The sequence below is a fragment of the Hyla sarda genome, chromosome 1 (genome assembly GCF_029499605.1).
Source record: "Hyla sarda isolate aHylSar1 chromosome 1, aHylSar1.hap1, whole genome shotgun sequence".
NCBI classification, from domain to species: domain Eukaryota; kingdom Metazoa; phylum Chordata; class Amphibia; order Anura; family Hylidae; genus Hyla; species Hyla sarda.
In genome coordinates, this window is record NC_079189.1 from 223,080,998 (window position 1) to 223,106,998 (window position 26,001).

The 26,001-nt window shown below is 44.0% G+C and overlaps 1 protein-coding gene across 2 annotated transcripts in view; it reads left to right on the plus strand.

Moving 5' to 3' along the window:
• FRAS1 (Fraser extracellular matrix complex subunit 1) overlaps nt 1-26,001 on the plus strand; it is a 596,246-nt gene that overhangs the window by 402,874 nt on the left and 167,371 nt on the right. For both annotated transcript variants that reach the window (XM_056568808.1, XM_056568807.1), the window contains exons 25-28: nt 8,922-9,062; nt 9,249-9,389; nt 22,314-22,584; nt 23,211-23,295. In XM_056568808.1, the coding sequence (XP_056424783.1) occupies nt 8,922-9,062; nt 9,249-9,389; nt 22,314-22,584; nt 23,211-23,295 (638 nt within the window). The remainder of the gene's footprint in view (nt 1-8,921; nt 9,063-9,248; nt 9,390-22,313; nt 22,585-23,210; nt 23,296-26,001) is intronic.

Consider the following 26,001-nt stretch of genomic DNA (forward strand, 5'->3'; position numbering starts at 1 on the left):
TATGCGCCACCTTGGCTCGGCACACCCCATTAGTTGCCTGAAGGCTGATTCATCTTCCATAGAGTCCATCTCCAAATGCTCCTCTCAGGTCCCACTGCCTCCTCATCCAACTACATACTGTTGCCATCAAGATGTGGTCTCTTCCATCCCTCCTTTTTCCAACATCGTGGTCAGTGTCTTCTTCAAAAGGAATTAAATTTTAAAAATAAAATTAAATTATATAGTTCCTGGACTGGTGATGCTGACATGCATGGGTTGTGTATGCTTAGACCTGGCTGAAACTACCAGTAGAACATGTCATAATGGCTTACTGTAGGAAGTTGTAGCAGCAGGTGAGAAACCTTCAAAATAAATTTTTATTTTGCCCCAGCCAGGCCGCCCGGTTGTCTCAGCAAAATAATGGTGACTAGGTGACGCAACAAATTTGAATTTGGCAGGCAGCTCTGGCTGGCCGCAGAATGGTTGCAAAAGCAAACGCAACAAATTTGAATTTGGCCAGCAACCCTGGCTGGCCGCAGGGTGGTTGCAAAAGCAATCGCAACAAATATGAATTGGGCCAGCAGCCCTGGTTGGTCGCAGGGTGGTTGCAAAAGCAACCGCTATGATTTTGTTGAATTTTGCTACAGCCCGGCAGCCCAGGCCTGACTGGAAGTAGCAGGTTTGCCAATGAGTCAATTTCATTTTGGCCAGCAGCCCTGGATGGCCGCAAGGTGTTTGCAAAAGCAACCGCTATAAATTTGTTGAATTTTGCCCCAGCCAGGCGGCCCAGGCCTGGCTGGGGAATCACACTGAGACCACAACAATGATGCAATACTTTTTTTTCGGACAGGTATTGCCCCTAGCTGTAAGTACAACTCAACGTATCAACCGTGGCATGCAGAGTATGGCTGTCTCAGCAAAATAATGGCAGCTAGGTACATGCCACCTTGGCTGTGCACACCCAATTAGTTGCCTGAAGGCCGTGGAGTCCACAAGATGGTATGAGAGGGCCTGTGCCACCAACAGCTTGGTCAGGTAGGAATTAAGGCGCACTACAACAGGGTGACTGGGAGAATACTGTTGTCTGGAGGACATGGATTCCCCATTGGATACCTGACGGGATCGAGGAGGAGGAGGGAACGACACAGATGAGTCAAACCCCAAAAATGTGCTGCCTATGGAAGAGGGCTGACTGATAAACAGTTGGGAGAAGACAGCATGGATTTTTCCAAGCCTCACAAAAATTATCCTTTTTTTGGGAGTAGCAAGAGGTTCAAGAGGTTCTTAGTCTTGCAAGTGAAGCAGACGGCATGGATTTTTCAAAATGCTTCAAAACATATCCCTTTTTTGGGAGTAGCAACAAGTTCTTAGTCTAGCAAGTGAAAAAGACGGCATGAATTTTTCCAAGCCTCCCAAAAATTTTCTTTTATTGTGGATGATGGGTTGTGCATGTGTAGTCCTGGCTGTAGGTAGGGTGTTGGTGGATTGGTGTTACTAGTAGTATCCAGTGTACAGCAGGTTGTGGCTGACTGATGTTAATAGCGTATAGCATGAGATGGAAGACTGATGTTTATAGCATACAGTACAAGGTGCTGACGTAGAGGACAAATTCCTAAATTTGGACCTTGACTGTGCCTCACTCTCTCTCCACAGAGACGGCACTATGCCTGCTTTCCTGTATCTGGTAACATAGTAAAGAATTTCTACATGGCAGGATACCGTAAATAGTTAGGTACATCAACCCCGACTTTGCCCCTGTTCTAAAATGTTTTTTTCTCAAACCTTCAGATCCAGCACCAGTGTCACAGTCTCTTTCTCCTGAGTTGCTCAGGCCAGAAGGCCTGCTGACCTCCTCCTCTTTAAGCTCCTCTTCATCATCCCCACCACTCCTATTAGTTAACACTTCTGATGTGTCATTGTTGCCTCCTTGTTCCCCCGCACCACATCCACCATGAGGCCTTCCAGAATCCTCACCACGACTACCACCTGTCCCACTAGTGCTATGCTCGGCCACTGCAGCCCCTTCCCCCACCTCAGCAACACGCTCCAAAGGCTAACTGTGTCCCAACTCTTCCATGTGGCTAGTGCTATCCTTCTGCTTAGCCGTAGAGGGTGGAAGCAAAGACCGAGAGGAGGAAACGGGTGGACAATTCCTTTACCAGACATATGTTTTTAGGGATTGTTTTATCTTTTATGGGGGATTTTTCACCAACCTACTTGTCAACTTTAAGTTTCAATGCTTTGAACTGTGTTTATCTTACAACAAGGCATGTATAAGGCAAGTTTTAAAACCAATATTTTAAAAATACAGTCGATTTAGAAGCCTAATGTGTTTGGAATGCACAGGCTTTTTAGTATAATGCGTATTTGCGTGTACACAACAAGAAAGATTTAAGGTGTGTTTGCAGAAAAATATGAAATTCAACAAAACTGTTAAAAGGCTAGATACATGTCAGAGGAACACTGACTGTGTTTGCGAAAGTATATGAAATGCAACAGACCTGTATTAACACTACAGGCTAGAAACGTATAACTTCAACACGCATTTTGACTAGCAGAAATTACTGCACAATGCGTACTGACGGTGTTTGCTGAATATATGAAATGCACCAGAACTACAGGCTAGATACAGATCACGACACTGGCTACTGTAGCTGGTTGAGGAACACCATTCAATTCTGGTATTTGCAGGTTTGAGCCTTGAAATAGCAAAAGATGAATCCTTCAGAGGCTGTGAGATGGATGTCCCCCTTATCTGCTGTTTGGGGGCCCCTATAGGTTTCTTGTATGGGGATTGACTCCTATTCACTCATACTCACAAGGTATCTCTTTTTGAACTGTATCTATCTATCTTTCTCTCTATTTCTAATCTGTATCCAGGGCCGGACTGGCCTAGCGGGATACCGGGATAATTCCCGCTATGCCGCGCGCCCTCTGGGCCGGCAGTGTCTGGAGGACAGGCTGCCTGAGCCCCGACAAATCACTATCAGTCTGTCAGGACCTGTGTGCTCGGCAGCTGCAGCATTACACACAGGTCCTGACAGCTGATACAGTGAGCGGAGGTCCGGAGGACTGGTGGCTACAGAGTCTGTAATGGGAGCTGTACAGACAGTACACTCACCTCTCCTCTCTGCCTCCTCACTGCTCCTGGCCCCTCCTCCTGTCAGCACACAGTGACTGCAGCTGCTCGGGGAAGATCTACTATATTGGGTGAGAGGAAAAGGGAACCGAATGTTATTACTATGTAAGGGAAAGGGTGGGAGTCCTGTTATGAAGTGTGTGATTGTGGGGGGGGGGGGGGCTGGAGAGGGGAGACCTGTAATATGAGGGGCTGGAGAGGGGGAGACCTGTGATGTGGGGGGCTGGAGAGGGGGAGACCTGTGATGTGGGGGGCTGGAGAGGGGGAGACCTGTGATGTGGGGGGCTGGAGAGGGGGAGACCTGTGATGTGGGGGGCTGGAGAGGGGGAGACCTGTGATGTGGGGGGCTGCAGAGGGGGAGACCTGTGATGTGGGGGGCTGCAGAGGGGGAGACCTGTGATGTAGGGGGCTGCAGAGGGGGGGACCTGTGATGTAGGGGGCTGCAGAGGGGGGGACCTGTGATGTAGGGGGCTGCAGAGGGGGGGGACCTGTGATGTAGGGGGCTGCAGAGGGGGGGGACCTGTGATGTAGGGGGCTGCAGAGGGGGGGGGACCTGTGATGTAGGGGGCTGAAGAGGGGAGACCTGTGATGTGGGGGGCTGGAGAGGGGGGGACCTGTGATGTGGGGGGCTGGAGAGGGGGGGACCTGTGATGTGGGGGGCTGGAGAGGGGGGTCCTGTGATGTGGGGGGCTGGAGAGGGGGGACCTGTGATGTGGGGGGCTGGAGAGGGGGGACCTGTGATGTGGGGGGCTGGAGAGGGGGGACCTGTGATGTGGGGGCTGGAGAGGGGGGACCTGTGATGTGGGGGCTGGAGAGGGGGGACCTGTGATGTGTGGGGGGGGGCTGGAGAGGGGGGACCTGTGATGCGGGGGGGGCTGGAGAGGGGGAGACCTGTGATGCGGGGGGGAAGGGGCTGGAGAGGGGGGACCTGTGATGCGGGGGGGGCTGGAGAGGGGGAGACCTGTGATGCGGGGGGGGAGGGGCTGGAGAGGGGGAGACCTGTGATGCGGGGGGGGGGGGGGGCTGGAGAAGGGGAGACCTGTGATGCGGGGGGGGGGGCTGGAGAGGGGGAGACCTGTGATGCGGGGGGGGGGGCTGGAAAGGGGGAGACCTGTGATGCGGGGGGGGAGGGGCTGGAGAGGGGGAGACCTGTGATGCGGGGGGGGGGGCTGGAGAAGGGGAGACCTGTGATGCGGGGGGGGGCTGGAGAGGGGGAGACCTGTGATGCGGGGGGGGGGGCTGGAAAGGGGGAGACCTGTGATGCGGGGGGGGGGCTGGAGAGGGGGAGACCTGTGATGCGGGGGGGGGGGCTGGAAAGGGGGAGACCTGTGATGCGGGGGGGGGGGGGCTGGAGAGGGGGAGACCTGTGATGCGGGGGGGGGGGGGGCTGGAGAGGGGGAGACCTGTGATGCCGGGGGGGGGAGCTGGAGAGGGGGAGACCTGTGATGGGGGGGTGGGCTGGAGAGGGGGAGACCTGTGATGGGGGGGGTGGGCTGGAGAGGGGGAGACCTGTGATGCGGGGGGGGGGGCTGGAGAGGGGGAGACCTGTGATGCGGGGGGGGGGCTGGAGAGGGGGAGACCTGTGATGCGGGGGGGGGGCTGGAGAGGGGGAGACCTGTGATGCGGGGGGGGGGGGCTGGAGAGGGGGAGACCTGTGATGCGGGGGGGGGGGGCTGGAGAGGGGGAGACCTGTGATGCGGGGGGGGGGCTGGAGAGGGGGAGACCTGTGATGCGGGGGGGGGGCTGGAGAGGGGGAGACCTGTGATGCGGGGGGGGGGGGCTGGAGAGGGGGAGACCTGTGATGTGGGGGGCTGGAGAAGGGGGAACTGTGATGTGGGGGGCGGCCTCTAAGGAGAGGATACCTGCTGTTACTACCTTGTAAGAGAGGGGCACTTTGGTTTTCTTTTATTGCAATTTAAGTTGTTAGTTAATTAAAAATAATTAAAAAAAATGTATATTTAACTACAGTTAAGGGGAATGTTTTATCAGTTTTATTCTGCCTAAACAGTGGGCAGCATAAAACTGGCGCAGGCATCATGATCCCAGGACACTAGGAAAAACACTGAGACACTCGGTCATTCAGAGTAATCTTAGTTTGAAAATCCTGCTGAAACCCTGCTAATTAGTTCCTGGGGCTGGTCCCAGCAGGGCGGGTGACGCATCTCTCCCTATGCCAATGGTCTCCAAACTGTGGACCTCCAGCTGTTGCTTAACTAAGCCTCCCAGCATGGCCAGACCATTTTTGGAACAACTAGCAGTCCACAGTTTGGAGACCTAGTCCCTATATAGTTAAATTCCTCGCTTCTGCACTACTACTGCAATTCTGTTCCTGGTATCTGGCACTTCCGGGTTAGGTGACGTGACGTCATCTCGGCTAGCCATCCAATCAGCAGCTGAGGCTGGACATTGCTTCGGCCCGTAATTGAATGAGCAGCTGTGTAACGTCACCTAACCCAGAAGCGCTGGACACTGGGAACTGAGTTTCGTGATTCTGGCGGGTAGCGCAAGAGCAAGGAAGAGAGGTTTTTTTTTTTAATACGGTCTTCCCCAAGTGGATTTTACATAGCGTTAATACCACATTTCTGTCTTGTATGTTAACTTCAGAGCGCAGCCACAACATAGTTCTCTTATGGAGGCCTGGCAAATCAAATGTCAAGCTTTCCTGTCCCTTCCCTGCAGCCGGCAGCTGCCACAATGACACAATGCTGTGGGGCTGGTATGATAATTTTTTCAGGGCTGGTTTTTAGCCCCAGTTCCGCCCTGGGTGGAGGGAGATATATAGCTAGCTAAGGCTGCATTCACACCACAATTGTTACATACCGGATCTGGCTGGGAGATGTGAAAACCAGGCGCTTCCGTATCTCAGCCGGACCCGGCCCCCATCTCATTTGAATGAGCCGACCGGAGTCAGATAGTGACTCCAGTCGGCTCAGTTTTGTGACCGGACTTAAAACAGTAGTATACCACGGTTTTAAGTCTGGTCACAAAACCGGATATGGGGCAAAAATAAGCCGACCGGAGTCACTATTTGACTCCGATCGGCTCATTCAAATGAATGAGATGGGGGCTGAGATGGGTGCTGAGATACGGGAGTGCCTGGTTTTCACATCTCCCTATCGGATCCGGTCCCGTATGTAACAATCGTGATGTGAATACAGCCTAATGTGGAATGGAGGTAGAAGTGGGAAGAAGCCTGCCTACCTACCTAATATATTAAGGCTGAACATTTACTTAGCTAAGAAGAGGAGAGGGAAGGGGGGCACCTTTGTAGTGTTGGTATCTATCTGTATATGATCACTGTATGGAGTTAACCTTGGTCTTTGCCTAGTGGCTTTTTTTTCAGTAGCAGTGTGGGGATATTAGTCATTCTGCAGTGATACTGGTCATGATGTGGCGATATTACTTGTTCCTTGTATACTGATATTGATAATTTCGATCTCAGTTCACAGGATTTGGTCAGTAACAGTATGACGGTAATATGTATGGGCATAATATTCCTCCTTGTATGCTGGTATTATTGGTAATATTGGTCTCTGTATAGAGGAATTGGTCAGTAACAGTATTATGGTAATATGTATGGGCATAATATTCCTCCTTGTATACTGGTATTATTGGTCTCAGTATACAGGATTTGGTCAGTAACAGTATGATGGTAATATGTATGGTGATAATTTTCCTCCTTATATACTGGCATTATTGGTAATATTATCCAAACCCTAGGGCCGTATAAAATATAAATTTTACTGTATTCAATAAATAAAAAGTAATCCCAGAAAAAAACACATAATTTAAAATGTATGTGCTGAGAGGGATAATTTCAGTACAAGTGGGATCAAAAGACCTCCACAATATGAGGTTCTGCAGCAACCTACAATTCCCACTCAAACACAACTTTAAAAACACTATATTGCCGCCTCTACATATTTCATCATCTCCATGGTGTTTTCAAGAGGCAAGACAGTGGCGATTTAGTGGGTCAATTTGGTTTAGTTTATTGGTAATATTGCTCTCAATATACCGGATTTTCACATATAACCTTTTTAAAACATTGCTGCAATTTTTCCTTATAAGGGAGTGTTGTGCCATTTTACTTTTTGAATTTGTGGTGGACTTTAATCGGGTCTTGGATGCTGACACCATTTTATTGAAACATTTGGCACTGGTGTATTCCTTCTGTGATATATAGCCACGTAAAGTGATACGCCTATGCTCGGTGGCCGTTTGCTGGAACAATGACACAATGCTGTGGGGCTGGTATGCAGTAATTTCCAGGGCTGGTTTTCATCCCCAGTCCGGCCCTGTCTGTATCTCTATCTTTTTAACCACTAACTGTCCCGATGCCTGGCTCTTTCCCTATCTCTGTCTCCTCTCTGCAGAACTTCTGAGGGCTGTGAACACTATGAGTGATGTCAGTGCCCTTTTATCTGTGTCCCTGGCTCTGGCCTATTGGCTTTGTGTTTGATTGACACAGTAAGCAGCAAATCACATGATAGACCAGTGTTCTCATGTGCTCTGCTGCTTTCTCTATGTCATCTCACTGCCCCCCTGTCTGCCCTGCTTGTTCTGCCTGTCAAAAAAACATGCTTTCTGTTTTTTTACGCTATTTACCGGCTCGCGTGAGCTAAATCTGTAAAAGCTTGAGTGTTTGCAGAGCTGGAAAAATCCAAAAGTTCGGGTTAAATCTGGGTTCACCGGATTTGACTCGCTCATCTCTAATTATAATCTACTGAGATAACGAAGTAGTCATCTAACTAAGACTACATGGACATACATTGTGCAACCATATAGTAAAGGTATAGGTGAGAATAATTGGTGTAGCTTAAATGAGTTTGAATGTTAGATTCATTTCCAGTTCCAGCAGTATGCATCCACATCATTTCATGGCATTCTACTTCATTGCTCTCTATATATTTGTCAACTAGAGCAATGTCTTCTGTACAGCTAACACACTTGAAATTGAATCTGCATACGTTTGTTTACTGCACAGAGAAGCTATGGTGTTCCCTTTTTAGAAATAAACATGAAATACTAGGTTCATGGACATTTTTACATCCTGCAGATATAATACTGGCTGACTGACAATCCATTATTTATTAACTCCTCACTGATGACCTTTTACAGTATACTTCTTCCTTCCCTGCTTCCTGCCTGGCCATGAAATAATCAGGTCATCACTATCTCCTATATAAATATTAATGCCTCTGACTGTTATCTAAATTCTTATTTCTCCTCTCCTTCTCTATTATTTTCATTTTACATCCTTCTCATATGACTATTGCTTCTTTGTATATTTATCATTTTTTTAATCTGCTTTAGTCCTGCACCTCTTGTCTCTTCCCCGAGATGTTTTTCGCTTTGGATGTGAATATATCCCCCTGTGTGCTCTAATAATAATCATATGCTGTCATCTTGTTATGTGATAGTGAGATCCATGCTAAAACAGTCCTTGAAATTGTATCAGCAATGTACTCTACATTGATTTAACAAGTGTCTAAAATTGCAAAGTTCTAATCTAGATCAGGCTTCATTTTCCTTAGCATTTAACTAAGTCCCATTAAGGGCAGGCCTGAATACTGCTGTGTACTTAGTAGTGCTGCTGGGTTCACATTTTCTTAGCTGCTAATGTGTTATGTATTTTCCTGTTAGCATTTGGGGTGGTCCAGGTGGACAAATGTTCCTAAAATGCTGTGTCCATAGTACTATTGTGGTTAAAAGCTTTATAAAATGCTTATAATGGTCATATTCATGCTATTTTTTCACTTGTAAAATGGCCAATGAATAGTACTATCTTTGTATATTTCAGAGTGCGGAATCCACTGTCAGTTCTGTGTTGATCTTAATCGCTGCACTCAGTGCAAAGCCCCATTTTACCTGTTGGATGAACAGTGTGTTAAAGAGTGCAGTCAGCAACACACTGTGTCCTATGCTGACCGAACTTGCCGCTGTAAGTAGACCTCAGCCAGTAGACTCAATACTTTCTTGCCATTTTTAATAAATGTCCTGTTCACGACTATATCACGTGTTTACTTTTTGTTATAAATATTTTTTATTTTATCCTGGTACTTTTGTGTTATGAATTTTGGCTTTTAATTTTGTGGTATATGCCTGATAAACAATATTACCTTCATAGCCTGTCCTTCTGGATGTCTGGAATGTGATAGTTCCCAACATTGCAAAATATGTGACAATAAGACATTTTTAAAGAACCATCACTGTGTGCCCCATTGTGGAAATGGCTTCATAGGAAACAGTAAGACAAGGAGATGTGAAGGTTAGTAATGAATAATTTGTTTTATTCTTGTGGTATTGAGTAAAATGATGACTTGTCATATCATTATTTATAATAGCCACCTGGTTATAAAGGATATGTTATGTTGTTTTTGTGCTACACAGTGGATGAATAAAGTATCCAGTATAATATTACAAATATTAATATTTCCTGTTCTTCACGACAGTTGTAGTGAGCCAGTGATTTAATTTACAAAACTCCAATACTATTCACATTTGTAGAATAAAGATGCATACGCACTCACTTATAATCTTGTAGGCAAATTTTTAAGGTATCCACAATAAAAAGGTCATAAACTCGAGTAATCAGAGTGTTTACCAAAACTTTTTCTACGCTTGCCATCTACATAATCATTTTCCTAGCGATCTGATTGTAATTAATGATCAGGAATATTATAATGTACTTTCTGGTTAATTATTTAGTTAACCATCAGTTGGGTATGTAATTGTTTAATTTATTGGGCAGTAGGATATTGTTAAAGAATTAAGATTAAAAGAAAACATAGTTGCTTTCTTTGTCCATTTTTTTCTTTCATGTCTGTTTTTTGTTTATGGTATTGCCACCCAGCCGCACGCAAATTGTGCCGATACTTGTTCATTCAAGTCCTAGCCCATGGAATAAAATGGGGATTTTACTGAAAGAAGGCAGTTATTTTTTAATCCTTTGTAGCATTGTCTGTTTCCAGAGACTTGAAGGGGTATTACAGTAAAAAAAAAAAAAAATTTCATACCAACTGGCTCCAGAAAGTTAAACCGATTTGTAAATGACTTCTATTAAAAAATCTTAATCTTTCCAGTACTTAGTCATGGTCGTAAATGTTGGCACCCCTTAAATGTTTCAAGTAAATTAAGTATTTCTCACAGAAAAGTATTGCAGTAACACATGTTTTGCTGTACACATGTTTATTCCCTTTGTGTGTATTGGAACTAAAGCTGATTGGACATAATGTCACACCAAGCTGCAAAAATGGTCTGGACAAAATTAATGGCACCCTTTCAAAATTGTGGATTAATAAGATTGTTGCTCCTTAAAACTCACCTGGGGCAAGTAACAGGTGTTGGTAATATAAAAATATAAAAATCATACCTTAAAGCAGATAAAAAAGGAGAGACGTTCACTTAGTCTTTGCATTGTTTGTGTGTGCCACACACACCAAGCATGGACAACAGAGAAGAGAACTGTGTGAGTACTTGAGAACCAAAATTGTGGAAAAATATAAACAATCTCAAGGTTACAAGTCCATCTCCAGAGATCTAGATTTGCCTTTATCCACAGTGCGCAACATTATCAAGAAGTTTGCAACCCATGGCACTGTAGCTAATCTCCCTGGGCATGGACAGAAGAGAAAAATTGATGAAAGTTGTCAGCGCAGGATAGTTCGGATGGTGGATAAGCAACCCCAAACAAGTTCCAAAGATGTTCATGCTGTCCTGCAGGCTCAGGGAGCATCAGTGTCAGCGCGAACTATCTGTCGGCATTTAAATTAAATTAAACGCTATGGCGGGAGACCCAGGAGGACCCCACTGCTGACACAGAGACATAAAAAAGCAAGACTACATTTTTGCCAAATTGAACTTGAGTTAGCCAAAATCCTTTTGGGAAAACGTCTTGTGGACTGATGAGACCAAGGCCTACAAAGAAAAGAACACAATACCTACAGTGAAATATGGTGGAGGTTCAGTGATTTTTGGGGTTGTTTTGCAGCCTTTGGCACTGGGTGCTTTGAATGTGTACAAGACATCATGAGGATTACCAATGGATTTTGGGTCACACTGTACAGCCCAGTGTCAGAAAACTTGGGCTTCCAAAATCTTGGGTCTTCCAGCAGGACAATGACCCTCCAAACATATGTCAAAAAGCACCCAGAAATGGATGGCAACAAAGCGCTGGAGAGATCTGAAGTGGCCAGCAATAAGTCTAGATCTTAATCCCATTGAACACCTGTGGAGAGATCTTAAAATTGCTGTTGGGAAAAGACGCCCTTCCAATAAGAGAGACCTGGAGCAGTTTGCAAAGGAAGAGTGGTCCAACATTCCGACTGAGAGGTATAAGAAGCTTATTGATGATTATAGGAAGCGACTGATTTCAGTTATTTTTTCCAAAGGGTGCGCAACCAAATATTAAGTTAAAGGTGCCAAAAATGTTGTCCTGCCCATTTTTGGAGTTTGGTGTGACAATTGTCCAATTAGCTTTTTTCCTCCTTTTTTTGGTTTAGTTCCAATACACACAAATGGAATAAACATGTGTATAGTAAAACATGTGTTACTGCAGTCCTTTTCTGTGAGAAATACTTCATTTTCTTGAAAAAATTCAGAGGTGCCAACATTTATGGCCATGACTGTATCAGCTGCTGAAGCTGAGTTGTTGTTTTCTTTCTGACAACAGTGCTCTCAGCTGACACCTCTGTCTGTCTCAGGAACTGTCCAGAGCAGGAGAGGTTTGCTATGGGAATTGCTCCTATTCTGGTCAGTTCCTGATACAGACAGAGGTGTCAGCAGAGAGCACTGTTGTCAGACAGAAAAGAACAACTCAACTTCAGCAGCTGATAAGTACTAGAAGGATTAAGACCCATGTGACCCGATGACTCGGATCACATGGGTCATACACCGCCAATCACCTCCTGTAGCTGGGGGGGAGGTGGCAATCCCGTAACCCCCCCAGGAGCGCTGCTATTGGTCGGCCAACCAATAGCAGCCAGCAGAGAAGGGGTTAATGTCCCCTTCTCTCAGCTCTGCTCGCCCACTGCATTCAGTCAGCTGGCAGAGCTGAGAGAGCCAGGGACCCCCCCTCTGCTGAGATCTGTGCCCCTCAGGGCTGAAGACGTGTCCATTAGTTCAGGCTGAGTTTGTCTGGAGGGACAGGTAGGAGGTTGGGAAAAAAAAAGTAACATTTTTTTTTTACCCTCCTCCCGCCCCCCCTGACCTCTATATAGGTCCTTAAGGGTCCGCCGCAGATTTTACAGCGCGGCCCGGGCCTGGGCCCTATTAGGGGTTCAGGGTGCTGCCTTTGCCCCCCCCCCCTTTTTTTTTTTTTTTACTTCGCTGCCGTGTTTTTTTATGGAACACATTTTATAAGTGGTAAGAAACTTGTAAATAACTCATGAAAGAATAAATTTACGTTAAAACCAAGCACATCATTGTTTTTCTTGTGAAATTCCCAATAAGTTTCATGTGACACATGACCCTCTTCTTATTGAGAAAACAAAAGTTGGATTCAAAATGGTCAACTTCAAAATGGGCGCCATGGTCACCACCAATCTTGAAAAATTTCCCCCCTCACATATACTAATGTGCCACAAACAGGAAGTTGATATCACCAACCATTCCCATTTTATTAAGGTGTATCCATATAAATGGCCCACCCTGTAGACTATTTTACTTACTATTTCAGTGGCTACTTTTTCAATCTGTACACCCAACATTTCATCGCCCACAACCCTGATTGGTTTTTTTGGCTAGTTACAATGAATGGTACGCCTTCAGTGCAGCCAAAATGAGAACATTTTGGGGCCTCGTGCTGCAAATGGGCCTGGTCAAAAAACCAAGTGTCAGGCAGTACTAGAGTGGGGACGTCCTCTACCAGACCCCACTTTACAGTATGGCCATGACACTGAAGCAGTTAGAGGCTATTCGTCTACATTACACTGATAATGCGGCATGTCCCGTTCCCCCCGAAGTGATTCTGCCTATGACCGGCTTTAACCCCTTAAGGACCGGAGGTTTTTCCGTTTTTGCATTTTCGTTTTTTGCTCCTTGCCTTTAAAAAATCATAACTCTTTCAAATTTACACCTAAAAATCCATATGATGGCTTATTTTTTGCGCCACCAATTCTACTTTGTAATGACGTCAGTCATTTTGCCCAAAAATCTATGGTGAAGCGGGAAAAAAAATCATTGTGCGACAAAATTGAAAAAAAAAACGCTGTTTTGTAACTTTTGGGGGCTTCCGTTTCTACGTAGTACATTTTTCGGTAAAAATGACACCTGATATGTATTCTGTAGGTCCATACGATTAAAATGATACCCTACTTATATAGGTTTGATTTTGTCGGACTTCTGGAAAAAATCATAACTACATGCAGGAAAATTAATACGTTTAAAATTGTCATCTTCTGACCCCTATAACTTTTTTATTTTTCCGTGTATGGGGCGGTATGAGGGCTCATTTTTTGCGCCGTGATCTGAAGTTTTTAACGGTACCATTTTTGCATTGATAGGACTTATTGATCACTTTTTATTCATTTTTAAATGATATAAAAAGTGACCAAAAATGCACTATTTTGGACTTTGGAATTTTTTTGCGCGCACGCCATTGACCGAGCGGTTTAATTAATGATATATTTTTATAATTCGGACATTTCCGCACGCGGTGATACCACATATGTTTATTTTTATTTTTATTTACACTGTGTTTTTTTTTTTATTGGAAAAGGGGGGTGATTCAAACTTTTAATAGGGGAGGAGTTAAATGATCTTTATTCACTTTTTTTTTTCACTTTTTTTTTGCAGTGTTATAGGTCCCATAGGGACCTATAACACTGCACACACTGATCTTCTATGTTGATCACTGGTTTCTCATAAGAAACCAGTGATCAACGATTCTGCCGGATGACTGCTCATGCCTGGATCTCAGGCACTGAGCAGTCATTCGGCGATCGGACAGCGAGGAGGCAGGTAGGGGCCCTCCCGCTGTCCTGTCAGCTGTTCGGGATGCCGCGATTTCACCGCGGCTATCCCGAACAGCCCACTGAGCTAGCCGGGATGCTTTCGGTTTCACTTTAGACGCGGCGTTCAACTTTGAACGCCGCGTCTAAAGGGTTAATAGCGCGCGGCACAGCGATCAATGCCGCGCGCTATTAGCCACGGGTCCCGGCCGTTGTTAGAGGCCGGGCCCGACCCGCTATGACGCGGGGCCACGCCGTGGCCCCCCGCGTTATAGATCGGGAGTGGACACATGACGTTCCAGTACGTCATGTGTCCTTAAGGGGTTAAGTGAGGCCGGTCATAGATCACTTTGGGGCCAAAATTTTGTAGGCCTACATACCGCTCAGGGAGCTCTTGGTAGATGAGTCTCTCATCAGTTTTAAGGGGAGACTCATCTTCCGCCAGTATATTCCCTCGAAGCGGGCGCGGTATGGCATGAAACCCTACAAACTTTGTGAGAGTACCTCCGGGTACACTTACAAGTTTAGAGTATATGAGGGACGGGATTCCCGTATTGAATCCCCAGAATGTCCCCCCACTCTGGGTGTTAGCGGGAAACGCGTTTGGGACCTTGTGCACCCATTGCTGGATAAGGGTTACCACGTGTACATGGACAACTTTTATACCAGCATCCCTCTGTTCACATCCCTTGCCACCAGATCCACGTCCGCTTGTGGGACCGTGCGGAAGAACCAAAGAGGCCTCCCTCTAAATTTTCTGCAGACAACTATGCCCAAGGGTGAGTCCCGTGCCCTTACCCTTGAAAACCTATTGCTGGTCAGGTATAAGAGGGATGTCCTTATGCTGACCACAATTTATGGTAACAGCAGTTCACCTGTCCCTGTGTGAGGTACCACAACAACGGTCCTCAAGCCTGATTGTATTCTGGACTACAATCAGTATATGGGGGGAGTTGATCTTTCTGATCAAGTCCTCAAGCCATACATGGCCATACGGAAAACACGAATATGATACAAAAAAGTTGCAGTCTACTTGGTACAGGTTACCGTGTACAATTCTTTTCTTTACCAGTATGCTGGCAACACAGGGACATACCTCCAGTTCCAAGAAGAAGCCCTAAGGGCCCTGATCTTTGGTGACCGGGAAAGAGCAGGCCGGAGAACTGGAGTTATAGGTGCCAGGATCGTTCCAGGCCCACACTTTCCAGGTGAAGTCCCCCACACTGGAAAGGAATGACGATCCCAGAAAAAATGCAGTGTGTGTCACTAGAGGGGGATACGGAAGGACACCACCACTCAATGTGACACTTGCCCCGATCATCCAGGCCTCTGCATTAAAAACTGCTTCAGGGAGTATAACACTTCCAAACAGTACTAAATTTTCCCTATTCATTTTAATTTCCCATAATTTGACCCCAATGTACCAAGTCCAGACTACATTCCAAGTTTTAACCCCATAAAACACTAAATTGCCCCAAAAAAACTTTCATTAAAAAAAAAAAACCTGATAAGACCACTGGGGGTATTTTTTCCAAAAATGGGTCATGGGTCACTGAGTCACTATCATCGGGAACTTTTTTATGTTGCCTCAAATGCGCAGCGCTCTTTCCACCTGAGCGGGGTGCGCATTTGAGGCAACAGGTTAGGGACAGCCACACACATCACGTCCCACTGTACCCTACTTTAGTAACTTAGTGTACCCCATGTAACACTCCTTGAGGGGAGGGGTACCGCTGTTCTGGCTCCATAGGCTGCTAAGTAAATGCTGCTCAAGGCCCCTGACTGCGCTCATGCTCTTCTGAGACCTGGTGTGCACCCGCAGAGCTGTTTTTGTCCAGATATGAGGTATATCCCTATTCCAAAGAAATTAACAAATTTACAGTGACTTTTTCTCCTGTTACCACTTGTGAAAATAAAAAATTTGTGGTAACCCCAGCATTTTAGTGTAAATAATCAAATTTTTCCTTTTCACATCCCACTTTAATGAACATTTATCAAACACCTGTGGGGTGTTAAGGCTCACTGTACCCCTTGTTACGTTCCTTGAGGGGTGTAGTTTCCAAATTAGTATGCCATATGTTTTTTTTATTTTTTATGTCTGTTCTGGCACCATAGGGGCTTCCTAAATGCGACATGCCTCCCAAAAACCTTTTCAGCAAAATTTGCTTTCTAAAAGCCAAATGGGACTCCTTCTCTTCTGAGCAATGTAGTGCGCCCACAGTGCACTTGACGTCCACACATGTGATATTTCCATACTCAGAAGAGATGGGGTTACAAATTTTGAGGGGCATTTTCTCCTATTACCCCTTGTAAAAATGTAAAATTTGGGGGAAAACCAGCATTTTATAAAAAATAAAAAAATCGTTTACACATACAAATTTAACAAAAACTCATTAAACACCTGTGAGGTGTTAAGCCTTGTTACGTCCCTTGAGGGGTGTAGTTTCCAAAATAGTATGCCATGTGTTTTTATTTTGCTGTTCTGGCACCATAGGAGCTTCCTAAATGTGACAAGCCCCCCAAAAACCATTTCAGAAAAACTCACTCTCCAAAATCCCATTGTTGCTCCTTCCCTTCTGAGCCTTGTAGTTCACCCACAGAGCACTTGGCATACACATGAGGTATTTCCATACTCAAGAGAAATTGGGTATTTTTTCCTTCACTTTGCTGCTATTCCTGTGAAACACCTAAAGGCTTAACACACTTACTGAGTGTCATTTTGAATACTTTGAGAGGTGCAGTTTTTATAATGGGGTCATTTATGGGGTATTTCTAATATGAAGGCCCTTCAAATCCACTTCAAAACTGAACTGGTCCCAGAAAAATTCCGATTTTGAACATGTTAGAAAAATTGGAAAATTGCTGCTGAACTTTGAAGCCCTCTGATGTCTTCCAAAAGTAAAAACATGTTAACTTTATGATTCAAACATAAAGTAGACATATTGTATATGTGAATCTATATATAATTTATGTGGGATGTCCATTTTCCTTATAATAAGAGAGATTAAAAGTTAAAAAATAATAATTTTCATCAAATTATGAATTTTTCACCAAGAAATGATGCAAGTATCAACGAAAATTTACTACTGACATAAAGTAGAATATGTCAGGAAAAAACAATCTCGGAATCAGAATGAAAAGTAAAAGCATCCCAGAGTGGTCAGATGTGTAAAAAATGCCTGGGTCTTTAAAGGGGTACTCCACCCCTAGACATCTTATCCCCAATCCAAAGGATAGGGGATAAGATGTCTGATCGCGGGAGTCCCGCCGCTGGGGACCCCCGCAATATAGCATGCAGCACCCACCGTATCTGCTTCCGGAACCGCTGGAGGTTCTGGCTTCCGACCACGAGGACGGAAGATTGTGACGTCACGACTCTTCCCCCCCCGTGTGACGTCAAGCAGTGGTTCCAGAAGCAGATACAGTGGGTGCTGCATGCTATATTGCGGGGGTCCCCAGCGGCGGGACCCCCGCGATCAGACATCTTATCCCCTATCCTTTGGGTAGGGGATAAGATGTCTAGGGGTGGAGTACCGCTTTAAGGGGAAAATGGGCTTGGTCCTTAGGGTTAATCCTTGGGGTTAAGGACTCAGCAAATTTTATTTTTGCATTTTTGTTTTTTTCCTCCTCACTTTCTAAAAATTATAAAAAAAATTATATTTTTTATCCACAGTCAAGTATAAGGGCTTGTTTTTTTGTGCGACCAGTTGTCCTTTGTAATGACATCACTCACTTAAATGACATAACATGTATGGACAAACCCAAAAAATACTATTTGTGTGGGGTAATTTATAAGAAAACCACAATTTTGCTAATTTTGGAAGATTTTGTTATCATGCTGTACAATTTACGGTAAAAATGACATGTTTTCTTCTGTTGGTCAATACCATTAAAATGATACCCATGATTACATACATACTTTTCTATTATTGTACCGCTTTAAAAAAGCCTCAAACTTTTTAACCAAATTAGTACATTTAAAATCCCTCTAGTTTTATAACCTATAACTATCTAATTTTTCCATATAAGCAGCGGTATGAGGGCAAATTTTTGCACCGTGATCTGTACTTTTTATTGATACCATATTTTTTTTTTTACGTTTACGCTGTTCACCGTACAGGATCATTAATATAATATTTTGATAGTTCGGACCTTTACACATGCGGCGATACCAAATATGTTTATACTTTTTTTATTTTTTTTATACTTTTTCGGGGTAAAATAGGAAAAGGGGACAATTTACATTTTTATTGGGGGTGGAGATTTTTCACATTTTATTTTCACTTTTATTTTTTCCTTTTTATTCCCCTTTTTTTTAAAAACACTTTTTATGTCCCCATATGGAACTATTTATTGCAATCACTTGACTGCAGATACTGAACAGTGCTAAGCATTGCGCATAGCACTGATCAGTATTATCGGCTATCTTCTGCTCTGGTCTGCTCGATCGCAGAACAAAGCAGAAGACCCGAGGAAGGTGGCTGTGGCAGGTCAGGGGACCTTCGTCTGCCATACTGGATGATTGGATCCCTGCGGCAGCTCTGCGGGTGATCCAGTCATCCATTTTGATGACCGCACTGCCGCAGATGCCGTAATCTGAGGGGTTAATGGCACACATCAGCGCGATCACTGATGTGTGCCATTACTGGCGGGTTCCTGACCTGCCACGCTTGACGCGAGCACACCCCCTGGTGCTCGCGGTCATGTACAGGACGTAAATCTACGTCCTGGTGCGTTAAGTACCAACTCACCAGGGCATACATTTATGTCCTGCATCGTTAAGGAGTTTAACGGGTTGTCTGGGATAAAACTTTTTTCCATGGCTGGGGATGGCGTAAACATAATAAACAAGCTATACTCATCTGTATAAGTCCTTGGTCCTCTCAGCTACTTCTTGATTCTTGTGACATCACTGTCATTAAGAAACTGCCTTGCTCAGCCAATCAATGACAGTGGTGTTGTCACATCTGAAGCCAATGATGGGCTGAGCAATGCAATTCCTACATGGTTGCATTGTTACAGGAACCAGCAAGAAGCTGTGACTAGAAGAGGACCAGGAGCATCTCAGTGGGACCTGTGAGTATATCTTGTTAATTTTACAACACACCAAGCCATGGGAAAGAAAAATTCCGGAACACTGAACGACCCCTTTAACGTGAACCTTCTGGGCCCAAATGCAAAATCTGGGACAGAACTTCTAACTGTCATATGCAGCTGAAAGTATTGGTGTCTCTAAATGTGAAATTTTAGCCGCCTCATGCTCCAGGGCCAAATGTGACCGCCATGTCCTATAGTTAGTTCTTGGCTGTTACTCCAACAGCATTGGTGGAATCCAGCCAGTTTTCCTCAGTTTGGCTGGACCACTTGTTACATTTAAAGACTGTTTGCCACAGAGAGAAGCAGTGTTCTGATTCGGCCTCGGAAATAAGCACCAATTTCACCTAATTTCTACATCAGTACCATCGAGCAGAGAGGGCACGTATTCAAGAGGAATTTAGCAAAGAAATTTTCCCTTTGGACAATCTCAAGGCAAAAATTGTAGAGTTTAGCAGGAGATGACTTCAAATTATACAAGATCCTAGTGAAATGAGATCACTCTGTAGACTCTCGGCTGAGCGAAACATGTCAGAGGGGCTAGGTGTGTTAATCTTTTAAAGTCTAGTGTCAACAGAGTACCTTAAGCCGGCTGGTGGACTGCAGCTACCAATTTGCTAAGACAATAAGAGTCCAATCATACAGTTATAAGCACTATTGAGGTATACACTATTCAGCCCTGTGGCACACATTAATCTTTATACTCTGTTAATATAGGTATTTTTAAAGAGTTTTTTGTGCTAGTATTTTTTTAAATAAAAGTTATGTTTTAGGTGGGGTAAAGTGATCTGTTTTCACTGGAATCTTGTGTAATTTGAAGTTGTTAACTTACCTGTGATCCCACCGAGGTACGTTTTGTATTCTGTAGCAGGAGATGAACCCCTGTGTTTAGTTCATAAATTGTACAGTACTGTTTGTTTTTAGAAACATGTAGAACATCCTGCAGACTGACAAACATTGGGGGCAAGTTTATGTCCTGTTAACTTTTATTATTTTTTCTCTAGATTTAGTGTTCCTTACAGTCACATTACAAGCCCTAGGAGATAACTAAACTTCATGTATTAATGATATGCCCAAGGCACATATTAAATATGTAGTTAAACAACTGTTTTATTACAGATTCTTTGTTGGTAAGGCTCCTTTCACACTATGAGCATTCATCCGTTATTAAACATCCGTTTTCTGTGTAATAACGGATGAAATAACGGGTGCTAACGGCTGAATAAATATTCATCCGTTAAGACCCGTTATGACATCCCTCCTGTATGGCCATTTTAACACCTCTGCCTACAGACTCCCACAGCCGGGACTACTACTACTCCCATCATGGAACAGACTTCTATCCATGATGGGAATAGTAGTTCCCCAGCTGCGCGAGTCTGCCGGTGGCTGGGGAGGCTACATTAGTGTTTGTACTACTACCCCATCATGGAACAGACTCTCTTCCATGATGGGGATTGTAGTACAGAGGCTGAGGGATTGATCGCATTGGGTCTCACTTCTGAGACCCGATGCGATTAGAAGCTATTAAGCAGGGGAGCGGGCGGCATGCGCCACTCCCCTGAGATGGGGGGGGGGGGGGTATATAGCTGGAACATAGTTACCAAAGCTGTCCTTAAACATAGTTGCTATAGCTGGATTGAAATATAGTTGCCAGAAGTAGACTGAAAGGTAGTCGCTGGGGAACAATGTAGTCACTGGATTCTGACTTAAATATTATTGATGGCCTATCTACAGGATCAGCCATCAATAGTCGATTAGGGGGCACCACATTATTGCAGCTACAGTTCCTATTTAGATGAATAGGAGCTAATGCTGCTATAACAGAGACCTTTTGTCATATCAAAGTTACGGTTTCTATAATTTGTTCAAAGAGTTTTGCAGGTGGATCTCATCAATTTCAAGTCTCCTGTCTGTGATGACTTGCTGACTTGAGGAAAGCATGTAGGATGGATATGAACTGTTCTATCCCTATTGCTACCAGAGATCAACTGCATCAGGAAATTCTGGTTGCCAAATATCTTACTCTCATAGAAAGAACATTCCTGTCAGCTGTCGGTCATTATTTCTCTTGTGTAAATGGCCAGTTTTAATTAAACAGAGAAAATTATTGATATGGCAAGCTAAATCATCTGATACTTATTTCTTTGTATCATTTTGCCTTTATCTACCTCAATGCATAATTTGTCTGGTGTTCTAATAAACATGAGCTAGTTGATAAAGCATTGGATAGATTGTAATAATTAATGCTATGAGATTGTAATCTAATAGCATTAGTTAAGTAGATATAATTTTTTGTATCTTGCTCTTAAATTTGCTTCCCTTTTAATGGGGTATGGCTTCCAACTCGAGCCCATGTCATACCAGCCTGCTCTCAGCTGTTTCTTGTAGCTGAGGGCCGGCGTTCATAGCCGACATGTGGCGATCGCTGCAGCCGGCTATTAACCCTTTAGATCGCCGCTGTCAAAGCTGACAGCGGCATCTAAAGGTACCTTTAACTGCTCCCTGGTGGTCCAGTGGGGTGGCTTTATCAATCGAGCGCAGAGCACACAGATCAATGTGGTTCTATGGAACCACATTGATCTGTATGAGGAATCAAAGGATCCTTCCTAAAAGTCCCCTAAGGGGACTAAAAGTGTAAAAAAAAAAATAAGCCCTCAAATGAATCTGTAGGTGCAAAATTGAAAGCGTGAAAAAATGAAAGTGGAAAACCCTAGGTCCTTAAGGGGTTAAGTTGTACCTGTCACGATCTCAAGCAGCAGGCTTTGTTTAAAGATCCTGTGAAATTTTGTAGCTTAAGGGTCTATTCACACCTACAGTATTCTGCGCAGATTTGATGCGCAGGATTTTTGGCTGCAGATTTCAATGTAAGCTAAATGACTTGAAATCCTGCGCATCAAATCTGCGCAGAATACTGTATGTGTGAATGGACCTTAAGACTTGCTCTGAGACTGATGCAATCAGAGGATGTTTTTCTGGAAGTCCCATGTAATGTCTATAGACTTCTGGAAATTCGTTCTCTGATTACGTCAATCTCGGAGCAATTCTTGGGCTACAAGATTGCTGGTAGAGATCTTCATAGGTACCCTGCTAACTTAAACACAGTTTTTATACAAGAAATGTTTGTTTTTCCTTTTTTTACATTTCAGCAAACACACATCCCCCAGTTCTCCTGGTAAATGGCTCGTTCACTGTCGGCATCGGTGCAGTAAGACCATTAGACTTGTCTTTTATGAATGTTCAAGATTTAGATACCGAAGAAGGTAGTCTTACATTTCATGTTGTGACTGTTCCGGCCAATGGTCGGCTTGTGAAAATCACACATGACAAGGAGGTTCATCTCAACAAGGACACACACTTCAGCTGGAACGAACTGATTGAGCAAAGGGTGAGATTCAAGCACAGCAAGGAAAAATCAAGGTGAGGAATATTTAATCAGGTATTACACCATAAATTAGGTAAAAAATACTCCTAATTATTCTTTTTTGGGTGAAAATGATGATCAACTTTCTGATGTGCAGTATAAAAACATTAGAAGGAAATAACAAAAATAATTAAGTTTAGTAAATAGAACTCTGGGCAGCTTCAGATACCTTGAGTAATGTTTACATTAATATCAGCTTCCTTTCAAATTGGTCATACAGTCTATGCTCTTGAGATAAACATTTTGGATTGTAGGTTCCCCTAAATGCATTCTTTTTGCAACATAGTAGAATGCCCATGCTTAAAAAATAATATAAAATAATTCAGATAAATGGGTATTCTGATTTAATAAAAAAACAAACAGCTAGTGCTAGAGCTGTAAAATAATAAACTATACCATACTCACAGTCTGCTCAACTAGGATAATTTTCATCAATAACAGATGATTGTTTTTGTGCATTTACAGCAATCATAGTTCCTATTGATAAAAAGAGTACAAATTGTTAAGATAATTCTTGCATGCTGAGGGTAACATTTATTGATGATGTCCCTTCCATAGAATTGCACATTCAATATTAATAAATATGTGAATTATTTATGATTATTTATATTTTTATATGTAGGAAAGGCTTCTTTTCACTAAAAGTTAGTGATGGACAACTCTTCTCTCAGCCAAAAACAATCAATATTCAAGCAGTGTCAACAAAGGTAATGCTTTTATTATGTAAATAGGATGTATCATTGAGATTTTTTTTGTATTACTTCTACAGACAAAAATAAAAGTAGTTGCTTTTAGTATGTCTGTAGATGAGGAATATATATACAGATGTACAGTATCTCCCATAAGTGAGTACCCCCTCACATTTTTGTAAATATTTTATTATATTATATTTTATTTTAATCTTTTTATGTGATAACACTAAAGAAATGACACTCTGCTACAATGTAAAATAGTGAGTACACAGCCTGTATAACAGTGTTTAATTTTGTTCTCCCCTCATAATAACACACAGCCATCCCAAAGGGATTATCCAGCAGGAGGGACCTTTGGTCATTGCACAGTATATAAAAATACAAACCTTTACTTACCTCCAGCGTTCCCACAGTGCCTCCAGTGTCCCACTCCAGTCCCCAGCCCGCCTCAACCAGTGATTGGCTGAGGGGCAGTATGACTTTCTGAGCCCCAACGTCAAGGTGTTACGATTTTTTAAATGAAGAGGATCGCCGCCGGAGACCGAAGCAGGACACCGGAGGCACTGCAGGTACGCTGGAGGTATTTATAGGTTGTTTTTATTATATACAGTGCAATGGGCAAAGGTCCCTCCCACTGGATAACCTCTTAATTCTTGGCAACAAAAGTAAATACATCCCTAAGTGGAAATGACCAAATTGGCTCACAGTGTCACAGGCTGCCACTGGAGAAATCTTCCACTCCTCCTACATGTTGGCTTTCATGGTTCCATTAATGAACTGTAGCTCCCTAGTGCCAGTCGCACTCATGCATAGTCCATGACACTCTCACCAACATGCTTGAATTTAGGTAAGACACACTTGTCTTTGTATTCCTCAGCTGGTTGCCGCCACAAACTATTGACACTATCTGAACCAATTAAGTTTATTAAGATATCATCAGTCCACAAGGCATAGTTCCAGTAATCCATGTCCTTAGTCTACTTGTCTTCAGCAAATTATTTCCAGGTTTTCTAGTGCACCATCTTTAGAATAAGCTTCCTTCTCGAAAAATAGCCATACTGATGAGTCACATGACATCTGTGAGGGGAAAATGGCTAATTGGGACCAGCTTTGGCATTTCCACTCAGGGATGTTGCCAAGGGTTGTATGTTAACCTCTTCAGGATGAAGGGCATATGCATACGCCCTGCATCCTGAGTCCTTAAGGACGGAGGGCGTATGGATACACCAGTGGGAATTCTGGTCCCCGCCACTAGCCGGTCGGGGACCGGACCGGGATGACTGCTGATATCTATCAGCAGGCATCCCGTGCATATGCCCAGGGCGGTCCTGAGAACCCCGGTCCCCCTGAAGGCATAGGAGTTAGGTGGAAGGGGTGCCACCCCTCCTATCCCTGCTATTGGTCATCAAGAAGCGAAGACCAATAGCAGATCTGGGGGGGGGGGATTAAAGTTCGGTTCCACCGTCCTGCCCACCGGCAGTAATCCGGGCAGAAAATACTGAGTTAGGTAACAGAACCTAAGTGAAGGTTTTCCAACCAGGGTTCCTCCAGCTGTTGCAAAAGTAGTTTTGCAACAGCTGGAGATTTGCCCCCCCCCCCCATGTGAATGTACAGGGTACACTCACACGGCAGGTTTACAGTAAGTTTCCTGCTTCAAGTTTGAGCTGCAGCAAATTTTCTGCCGCAGCGCAAACTCCTAGTGGGAAACTCACTGTAAACTTGCGCCAGTGCAAATATACCCTAAAAACACTACACTAACACATAATAAAGGGTAAAACACTACAAATACACCCCTTACACTGCCCCCCCCCCCCAATAAAAATAAAAAACATCGTACGGCAGTGTTTCCAAAACGGAGCCTCCAGGTGTTGCAAAACAACATCTCCCAGCATTTCTGGACAGCCACTGACTGTCCAGGCATGCTGGGATTTTAGCAACAGCTGGAGGCACCCTGTTTGGGAGTCACTGGCGTAGAATACCCCTATGTCCACCCCTATGCAATCCCTATTTTAGTCCTCAAATGCACATGGTGCTCTCTCACTTCGGAGCCCTGTGGTATTTCAAGGAAACAGTTTAGGGCCACATATGGGGTATCTCCGTACTCGGGAGAAATTGCACTTCAAATTTGGGGGGGGGCTTTTTCTCCTTTTACCCCTTATGAAAAGGAAAAGTTGGGGTCTACATCAGCCGGTTAGTGTAAAAAAAAAAAATTCTTTATACACGAACATGCTAGTGTTGCCCCATACTTTTTATTTTCACAAGAGGTAAAAGGAGAAAAAGACCCCCAAAATTTGTAACGCAATTTCTCCTGAGTACGGAAATACCCCTTATTCGGGCGCACAACAAGGCTCAGGAGTGAGAGTGCACTATGTACATTTGAGGCCTAAATTGGTGATTTGCACAGGGGTGGCTGATTTTACAGCGGCTCTAACATAAACGCAAAACCTAAATACCCACATGTGACCCCATTTTGGAAACTACACCCCTCATGGAACGTAACAAGGGGTATAGTGAGCCTGAACACCCTACAGGTGTTTGATGAATTTTCGTTACATTTGGATTGGAAAATGAAAAAAAAAATATATATATTTTTACTAAAATGCTGGTGTTACCCTAAATTTTTCATTTTCACAAGGAAAAATAGGAAAAAGCCCCCCAAAATTTGTAACCCCATTTCTTCTGAGTATGGAAATACCCCATATGTGGATGTAAAGTGCTCTG